The 10,012-nt window shown below is 32.5% G+C and overlaps 3 protein-coding genes across 3 annotated transcripts; 2 read left to right on the top strand and 1 right to left on the bottom strand.

The window, feature by feature from the left end:
* Positions 1 to 3: 3 nt before the first annotated feature.
* LOC134831432 (uncharacterized) lies at positions 4 to 815 on the top strand. Its single transcript, XM_063845159.1, has 3 exons — positions 4 to 151; positions 208 to 301; positions 359 to 815. Exons 1-3 carry the CDS (start codon positions 95 to 97, stop codon positions 766 to 768), a joined length of 561 nt encoding a protein of 186 aa, XP_063701229.1. The 5' UTR covers positions 4 to 94; the 3' UTR covers positions 769 to 815.
* A 952-nt stretch (positions 816 to 1,767) lies between these two features.
* Positions 1,768 to 3,331, bottom strand: LOC134829308 (phosphoglycerate kinase). Its single transcript, XM_063842338.1, has 2 exons — positions 3,161 to 3,331; positions 1,768 to 3,090 (listed from the first exon to the last, which is right to left on the bottom strand). Exons 1-2 carry the CDS (start codon positions 3,220 to 3,222, stop codon positions 1,908 to 1,910), a joined length of 1,245 nt encoding a protein of 414 aa, XP_063698408.1. The 5' UTR covers positions 3,223 to 3,331; the 3' UTR covers positions 1,768 to 1,907.
* Positions 3,332 to 6,052: 2,721 nt separating this feature from the next.
* On the top strand, positions 6,053 to 8,052 carry LOC134831612 (protein RCC2 homolog). Its single transcript, XM_063845392.1, has 4 exons — positions 6,053 to 6,099; positions 6,386 to 7,535; positions 7,598 to 7,735; positions 7,797 to 8,052. Exons 2-4 carry the CDS (start codon positions 6,414 to 6,416, stop codon positions 7,971 to 7,973), a joined length of 1,437 nt encoding a protein of 478 aa, XP_063701462.1. The 5' UTR covers positions 6,053 to 6,099; positions 6,386 to 6,413; the 3' UTR covers positions 7,974 to 8,052.
* Positions 8,053 to 10,012: the final 1,960 nt, after the last annotated feature.

Raw genomic sequence — 10,012 nt, forward strand, 5'->3', positions numbered from 1 at the left:
CGATCGTCTCACTCCAAAAATTCGTAAACAACTCGCGAAAATCTTCAAAAAAAATCGAATTTCAGGCTATTTCCCTTAAAATTTCGAGCTTAAAATGGACACAGATCACGAAGACATTGCCCAATTGATTGCTGAAGGCACTTATTCTCAAGTAAAAATCAATTTTTCTATTGAAATCTTAAAATGCATCAAATTTGTTTGTTTCAGGATGAATTAGAAGGCTTCGCGATCAATTCCGATGACTCCAGCGAACGGATTCAAGGTCAACCTTTGAGAGAACAAGATCGATTCTTGCCCATTGGTAAGAAATTTTCCATTTTCTCTTCAAAAATCTCCTAAATTTTCAAATATTTTTCAGCTAACATCACAAAAATCATGAAAAAAGCCATTCCAGACAACGGAAAGGTTGCCAAAGATGCTCGGGAATGCGTTCAAGAGTGCGTCAGTGAGTTCATTTCGTTCATCACGAGTGAAGCAAGTGATCGATGTCATCAGGAAAAGCGCAAAACCATCAATGGAGAGGATATTTTGTTCGCAATGTGCAGTTTGGGCTTTGATAATTACATTGACCCGTTGAAGATGTACTTGCAAAAGTATCGAGAGTGCACAAAAACGGAAAAACAGAATATTGAGGCTTCGTATTCCACGGGAATGAGCTCGACGACGTACGAAACGATAGATGGGAACGGGTTGGATGTGAATGCGACAGCAGAACAGCTTCAGTTGCAGTTTTACCCGCAGGGATCAACTTCGGGAAATCAATTTTAGATATAAGGAGCTACGTTTTTTTTTAGGGAATAAAGAATAAAAAGTTAAGGAAATTTTGTAGTTTTTTTTAAATTTTAAGTTTTTTCAGATTTTTTTTTTTTGTTAAAATTTGACTTTTTATGTCAAAAATTAATATTTTCAAAGGTAACGAAATTTTTTATTCAATTTTAAAACAAATCAAAAAATGCCCCAATTTTGCATACTTTTGGTTGAAAATCGACAAAAATTGAGCATTAAAAATTTTTGAAATTGAAATTTATGAGTTAATTATTTTTGAGTGCTTTTAGAAATTAAATTTCGAGTTGGAAGTTAAAAGAATTTTTATTTTTTTTTCATTTTGTGGCTTTTAGAAGAATTTGAGAAAAAAAATAAAATTAATTTTTTTCCAAATTAAAAATTAATTTAAAATTAAAAAAAAATAAAAAAATATTTTTCGTTTAATTTCTTCTAAATTAAAAATTAATTTAAAATAAAAAAATTAAATAATAAAATTTTTCATTTAATTTTTTTTTTCAAAAAAATTCAAATTTAAATTAAATTTTTTATTCGAAATTAAAAATTAATTTAAAACTAAAAAAAATAAAATAAAAATTATTAATTAACTTTTTGCATTTCAAAAAAAATTTTCTCAAAAATTTATTTTTTTTTCATTTAAATTTCATTTTAAATTTTATTTAAAAATTCAAAATTTTTTTCATGAATATTTTTTTCAATTTTTCATTAATATTTTATATTAAATACCTAAACATAAATATTAAAAAAATATTAAAAATAATTCAAAAAATTAAATTTCTCAACATTTTTTTTTAATAATGATCAAAATTTCTTGAAAAATCTTCAAAAATCGAAATTTTTCATTCGAAAACATTTTTTTTTTTAAATTCTTCTCAAGCAAAATATTGAATGAATACAAATTAAAATCTTTGATAAACTCTTTGACCCTTTTTTGACGAGCCTCTGTAACGTTCAAAGCAACATTTCATAACAAAACCATAAAAATTTCTAATTTTAATGACTTTATTTTTATAATTTCATAACGATGACGATAATTTAACACTTCTTTGCGAAACATTCATATAATTTATTTAATTTTTAGTACATTTACGATTTTTTTTGTTCAGAATCTGGCAAGAATCTTCTTAAGCATTGCTAAGAGCAGCAACGCCGGGAAGAACTTTTCCTTCCAACAATTCAAGAGAAGCGCCGCCTCCAGTCGAGACGTGAGACACCAACGCTTCTGTGTTCCATTTGGCGCAGCAACTTGCCGTATCTCCGCCTCCAATAATGGTAACGCATCCAGCTTTGGTAGCAGCAACGACGCCATCCATCAATCCTTTCGTGCCGTTAGCGAAATTGGGGAATTCAAAGACGCCTGGAGGTCCATTCCAAACGATAATCTTGGCACGAGCGACAGGCGCTGCGAATAATTCACGACTCTTTGGTCCAATATCCAATCCCATGTGCCCGGCGGGAATTCCCTTTTCGACAGTAGCTTCGCCGACAGCAGCATCTTCCGCGAATTTGTCTCCCGTCACGAAATCGACAGGCAAGTGAAGTTGAACGTTGTTCTTTTTCGCCTTTTCGACGAGATTTTGAACGATTTTCGCGCCTTCCTCGTCGAACAAAGATCCTCCGATTTCCATGTTGTTCAAGACTTTCAAGAAAGTGAATGCCATGCCGCCTCCGATGATCATCTCGTTGACTTTATCCAACAAATTCTCGATAAGTTGGATTTTGTCAGCGACTTTGGCGCCTCCCAAAATAGCCAAGAAGGGACGTGGGGGATTATCCAATGCTTGTCCAAAGTATTTCAACTCTTTGTTCAACAACAAACCAGCAGCACGTTGCGCAAAACCTTCGCCAACCATCGAACTGTGAGCACGATGAGCCGTTCCGAAGGCGTCGTTGATGTAAACGTCGCCCAATTTTGCCAAACTTTCACGGAATGCTTTGACCTTGGCAGGATCTGCTTTGACTTTGGCGCCATCGACAACGCCTTTGCCCTCTTCCTCGACGTAAAAACGCAAATTTTCCAACAAAATCACGGATCCTGGCGCGGGATCTTTGCAAGCAGCTTCAACTTCCGCTCCGACACAATCATTCAAGAATTTCACATCTTTGCCAAGCAATTTCTTGAGTTCCTCAGCAACGGGTGCCAAAGTGTATTTCAACTGCTTGCTGCCATCGGGACGTCCCAAATGAGACATGAGAACGACAGATTGAGCTCCCTTCTCCAACGCATACTTGACGGTGTCCAAAGCAGCGACAATACGTTGGTTGCTCGTGATTTTGCCCTCTTTGATGGGAACGTTGAAGTCAACGCTGCGAACAAAGAATTTTAAAAATAAAACAAAAAACTTTTTTTTTACATAATCGAAAAGTAATTGCTTACCGGATCAATACTCGTTTCTTGTTCAAATCGACATTTTCGATGCTCAATTTGTTCAATGCCATTTTTATCAGGAGACGACTTTTCTCACCAAATTTACGGAAAATTGTTTTTTCGTGTCTTTAATTCAAGACGAGCAAATTGGAAATGGATCCTAATCAATTGCAACAATGTCACAGAAAGGTCACGGATATCACTTTCGTTCGTCTCACGAGGCTCGTAACTGAATTTTTTGGATTGCATTCACTGTGAAAAATTTGTGTTTCGCAAAATTTTCAGATAAAAATTTATCAGAGGGACTCTAATTTATCATTTTTAATTATTTTATAACTCAAAACTGCCAAAAAATTGAAACTGAAAAAAAATTTTTTCTTTGACATAGTTTTATTTTGAAAACTAAATCAAGAGAAAAACTATGTCAAAAACTGTGTCAAAAACTGTGTCAAAGCAATTTTTGTCAAATCTTGCTCCAAATGGATAAAAATTTGTCAGAGGGCTCTAATTTATCATTTTTAATCATTTTATAACTCAAAACTGCAAAAAATTGAAACTGAAAAAATTTTTTTTTCTTTGACACATTTTTGTTTTAAAAACTAAATCAAGAGCAAAAAAACTGTGTCAAAAACTGTGTCAAAGCAATTTTTGTCAAATCTTGCTCCAAATGGATTGAAATTTGTCAGAGGGCTCTAATTTATCATTTTTAATCATTTTATAACTCAAAACTGCCAAAAAATTGAAACTAAAAAAAAAAATTTTTCTTTGACATAGTTTTGTTTTAAAAACTAAATCAAGAGCAAAAAAACTGTGTCAAAAACTGTGTCAAAGCAATTTTTGTCAAATCTTGCTCCAAATGGATTGAAATTTGTCAGAGGGCTCTAATTTATCATTTTTAATCATTTTATAACTCAAAACTGCCAAAAAATTGAAACTGAAAAAAAATTTTTTCTTTGACATAGTTTTGTTTTAAAAACTAAATCAATATAAAAAAAAAAAACTGTGTCAAAAACTGTGTCAAAGCAATTTTTGTCAAATATTGCTCCAAATGGATTGAAATTTGTCAGAGGGCTCTAATTTATCATTTTTAATCATTTTATAACTCAAAACTGCCAAAAAATTGAAACTGAAAAAATTTTTTTTCTTTGACATAGTTTTGTTTTAAAAACTAAATCAAGAGAAAAAAAAAAACTGTGTCAAAAACTGTGTCAAAGCAATTTTTGTCAAATCTTGCTCCAAATGGATAAAAATTTGTCAGAGGGCTCTAATTTATCATTTTTAATCATTTTATAACTCAAAACTGCCAAAAAATTGAAACTGAAAAAATTTTTTTTCTTTGACATAGTTTTGTTTTAAAAACTAAATCAAGAGCAAAAAAACTGTGTCAAAAACTGTGTCAAAGCTATTTTTGTCAAATCTTGCTCCAAATGGATAGAAATTTGTCAGAGAGGCTCTAATTTATCATTTTTAATCATTTTATAACTCAAAACTGCCAAAAAATTGAAACTGAAAAAATTTTTTTTCTTTGACACAGTTTTGTTTTAAAAACTAAATCAAGAGCAAAAAAACTGTGTCAAAAACTGTGTCAAAGCAATTTTTGTCAAATCTTGCTCCAAATGGATAAAAATTTGTCAGAGGGCTCTAATTTATCATTTTTAATCATTTTATAACTCAAAACTGCCAAAAAATTGAAACTAAAAAAAAATTTTTTCTTTGACATAGTTTTGTTTTAAAAACTAAATCAAGAGCAAAAAAACTGTGTCAAAAACTGTGTCAAAGCAATTTTTGTCAAATCTTGCTCCAAATGGATTGAAATTTGTCAGAGGGCTCTAATTTATCATTTTTAATCATTTTATAACTCAAAACTGCCAAAAAATTGAAACTGAAAAAAAAATTTTTTCTTTGACACAGTTTTGTTTTAAAAACTAAATCAAGAGCAAAAAAACTGTGTCAAAAACTGTGTCAAAGCAATTTTTGTCAAATCTTGCTCCAAATGGATTGAAATTTGTCAGAGGGCTCTAATTTATCATTTTTAATCATTTTATAACTCAAAACTGCCAAAAAATTGAAACTGAAAAAAATTTTTTTCTTTGACATAGTTTTGTTTTAAAAACTAAATCAAGAGCAAAAAAACTGTGTCAAAGCAATTTTTGTCAAATCTTGCTCCAAATGGATTGAAATTTGTCAGAGGGCTCTAATTTATCATTTTTAATCATTTTATAACTCAAAACTGCCAAAAAATTGAAACTGAAAAAAAAATTTTTCCTTTGACATAGTTTTATTTTAAAAACTAAATCAAGAGCAAAAAAACTATGTCAAAAACTTGTACAAATCTTGCTCCAAATGGATAAAAATTTGTCAGAGGGCTCTAATTTATCATTTTTAATCATTTTATAACTCAAAACTGCCAAAAATTTAAGCTTGAAATTGAACAAAAGTTATGAAAAATGCCTTTGGATGTCTTTTGGATGGTTTTCAAGCTTGAATATTGACAAATAAAAAATACGTAAAAATTACGTAAAAAATAAGCTTAAAATTGACCAAAAGTTATGAAAAATGCCTTTGGATGTCTTTTGGATGGTTTTCAAGCTTGAATATTGACAAATAAAAAATACGTAATTTTTCTTTTGAAGGTCCATTTGATGCTTTTTAAGCCTGAAATTGACCAAAAGTTATAGAAATTGCCTTTATACACCTTTTAGATAGTTCTTAAGCTTGAAAATTGAAAAAAACGTAAAAAATTCTTAAATTACGGATAAAAATTCTTTATGAAATAAAAAATGACTTCAATTTTAAATTTTAATCTCGCAAAAATATTTTTTGTTGCGAAAAGTAAAATTTTCACAATTTTGAGGATCATGACTGGATTTGGCTTATCACTTTCATACGACTCAAAGTTTCAATTCAAACTGACATTCGTGGGACGCTTTGACGCTGTGAATTTAAAGGTAAATATTTCGTGTAAAAACTCGTGAAAATTAACTAAAAGCTGTGTGAAAATGTAGCGCAATCTCTGCCGAATCGTTTGATGTAAAAAACTTGCGCTTTAGTTTCCCGAGAAATGCCGAAATTCGCGTTATTTCTTTTTCTTACCTTACTCCTTTAATTCGCATCTTTTTTTGCTGTCTCGCTACGATACACACAGCATACAAATAATACTCTTTGTTCTGCCCGCAACAAGCAACATAACGATCGTGAGTGTCGATTCACCTTCTCGCTTCTCTTCTCTTGCAGAAAAACCGCTCGTGCACCAACAACAATCATGTCGTCGAAACGCAAGTCAGAACCAACGAAGAAGCCGGCGAAGCGCAACAAGAAGAAGCAAGACAAGGATTTCGAGTCGGATTTGAGCGACGACTTTGACGATGAAGTTCCGCCGCAGCAAGAAGTTCTCATTCCAGCAGAATTGGGACCTGCAACGCGTTTGCCCGAAGAATTGTTGCACACATTCGACCGCGAACCGGGCAAGCTTTTGATTGCCGGCATGGTAACGTGGGAAATGACAGGGCGTCGTGCCGATTCGAAAGGCGTAACGAAAATCCGCCCCAATTTGTACTATTTCAATCGTTTCACGGATGAAAAGTATCGTTTTGCGACTTCGGGTCCTGCATCGGCTCACAGCGTCTTGATCAACATGGATCGCAAAGCTCTCACGTTCGGGCGCAATCAATACGGGCAACTTGGACAACCCGAAACGCGCGCTTACGAGAAACCCACGCCTGTTCCGGGACTCGAGGGATTCAATATCATCTCAGCTGCCTGCGGGCGCAATCATACGTTGTTCCTCACGGATTTGGGCACCGTTTATGCGTGTGGCGACAACAAATCCGGGCAATGCGGCGTCGGAAATACCACGCCAACTATCATGAAGGCACAACGTATCAACTATGCAGGCCCGCCAATCATCAAAGTTGGATGCGGCGCCGATTTTTCCGTCATTTTGGATATCAAGGGGAACTTGCATACCTTTGGATTGCCCGAATATGGGCAATTGGGACACAATACCGACGGCAAATACTTCATGACATCCACAAAAATGTCTTTCCATTTCGAAACGTCGCCCAAACGCGTCGTTTTGTTCATCGAAAAGGCCAAAGATGGGCATGTAACGCCCGTCGATGACGTTCAAATTGTCGATTTCAGCTGCGGAAACAACCATACTGTCGCTGTCGATGCCAAGAAACGCGCTTATTCATGGGGATTCGGAGGCGTTGGGCGTTTAGGACATGCCGAACAAAAGGATGAAATGGTTCCGCGTCTCATCAAGTACTTCGACATTGCTTCCAAAGGTGTCAAACGTATTTTCTGCGGGGCATCTTACAGTCTCGCAATCACCGAATCCGGACAACTCTTCTTATTTGGACAAAATAAGAAAACTGGAGAGGTAAAAAATTTTAATTTTTATTAAAATTCACGAAAAAACTTACCAAAAAATCGATTTTTCAGGCAAACATGTATCCAAAACCCGTTCAAGACTTGAGCGGATGGAACATCAATGCAATTGGTACGAGCAACACATCCATCATCATTAGCGCCGACGATAGTTTGATCGCATGGGGTGCTTCTCCAACTTTCGGTGAACTCGTAAGTTGCTTCTTTTTCCTTTTTTCATTAAAAAAAAATTTAAAAAACAAAAAATTTTCAGGGTTTGGGCGATTTGCAAAAATCCTCATCCGTTCCAAAGGAAGTCAGCAAGATGGAAGGCATGAAAATTGTCCAAGTTACCATGGGAATGTCTCACACTTTGCTGTTGGTCAACACAGAAGACGAGAAAACACGCGAAAAATATGAGAAATTCAACGAGTTTGTTATCGAAGAGTAAAAAAACGATCCTCGATCTTCGCATCAACTTAATTTATTTTACATTTTTTTTAACAAGAAAACTCGAGATGTAATTTTTTCATCATTTTTTTTTTACTTTTAAAATAATTTTTAAGATTTTTTAAGTGTAAGTGTTCAGTTTTGATTTTTCTGTGTCGCGATAAAAAAAAATTTTTTTTTCATCATCATTCAGTATTATAAGACAATTTTTCCATTAATTTTTAGTGCAGAACACTTTTTTCATCAACAAAAAAAAAACAAATAATTAAACGAGCAGCAATAAATAAGAAACTTTCAAGTTTTGAGAGAACGTTATGTGAGGAAAAAATATACGAAATACTATTAAAGAAAAGTCTGAGACAAGTAACTATCAAATAATATTGAAAACAAAAAGTAAATTCCTAACTTTTTACATTTTAAACACTAAAAATATTATTATATTAAAGGATAAATAAAAAATAAACAAAATAGAGCAGGAGAAATAAAATGAAACTCAATGTAATGTTCACGGGTTTATACCACAAAATTTAATTTTTTTATCACTTTTTTCAGAAATTTTTATAAACAACTAAAAATTTTTATTTCAAAAATATTTTGAATTCAGAAATTTTCAGATTTTATGCTTGAAATTGATTTTTTGGAATTTGAAGACCTTTGAACATCGGCTTTTCAATGAAAGTCAAGCAAAATTTAAAAATTTTAGTCTTAAAGCTAAATTTTTGTTCAGGTAAGTTTTGTAAGTTCATTTTTTTTTAACTTTTCGAATGATCTGAGTCATTATTTGCTTAAATTTTAGAAAAATTCAATTAACGGACAAATTTTTAAATTGACAGATCACAAATTTCAACGAAATTTTTCATCATGAAATAATTTTGAATCAAATTTTGTCACTTTTGAAGCAAATTACGATTTAAGATCATGAATTTCAAAGAGAAAATTTTATAACGTATAATTTTTTGAACTGACAGATGTCAAAATTTTAATCAAAATCCCAAAAATGAGCAATTTTGAGTGAAATTTATCATTTTTTTAGGAAAAAAAATATGGAATTTGTCAAAATTTTGAAATGACAGATGTCAAATCCTTACCTCGTTCAAAGAATTAAGATGAGCTAAACCTAAAAATTTTAAATTTTCAGAAGAAAAATTGAAAAATTTCGTACATATGTATTTCTCAAAAAATCTTTTAAATTTTTTTAAAATTATTTTATAAGTTGTGACTTTAAAAAGGATTTTTGGCAAAATTTGATCTTTTTAAACGAAATTTAAAATAAAAAAATACGTTTTTAAGTGAAAATTTTCTTAACGGAAAATTTTTTGAAATGACATATGTCAAAAAATCACAAATTTTCACCTAAATTGTTGTCAAAACGAATTTAAGTCAAAATTTTTTTAAATTTTAAAACAAATTCTAACCTCCTTCAATGAATTCAGAGAAGCTTTTGATGAAAATTTCAAATTTTCTGAGGAAAAATTCAAAAAATTCGTAAGTATTTCTCCAAAATCTTCAATAAAACAAAAAAAAAAATTTTAAAATTTCAATTTCAGAACTTTCGTTCCTCAAATCGGTTTCACTGTACGCACGACAAAGCTTTTACAACTTTCCCGTACGTTTTGCCGTTGTACTCTTACTTGGAAAAAACACTCGATTTACACACGAAACAAACATCGCACGCCACAATACACATGTAGCTACATCAAATATGTCCACAATTTTGACATTCTATTCATATTTTTTGTTTTGTGTGCACGACGACAGAAGCAGCAGCAACAAAAGAAGCGTTCCTCGGAAACACGGGGGGAGCTCTCGAACGCCATCGGCCATGCGCAGAAATTGTGTAACGCTATATGTCACATAATCGAGTTGCGAGGAAAAATATTGTATAATAGTAGTAATCTCTTTTATGGCTCATTTCATGGCGTGTATGGCGGAGAAAAGCTTTTTTCCTACTCGTGTGTTCGTGTGCCAAAAAGAGAATGTCACCTTTTTCGGTGAGAGCAAAATCATGCGTACACACAGGACACACAGCTCGGGAGAAGA

Source organism: Culicoides brevitarsis, chromosome 2 (assembly GCF_036172545.1).
Source record: "Culicoides brevitarsis isolate CSIRO-B50_1 chromosome 2, AGI_CSIRO_Cbre_v1, whole genome shotgun sequence".
NCBI classification, from domain to species: Eukaryota; Metazoa; Arthropoda; class Insecta; order Diptera; family Ceratopogonidae; genus Culicoides; species Culicoides brevitarsis.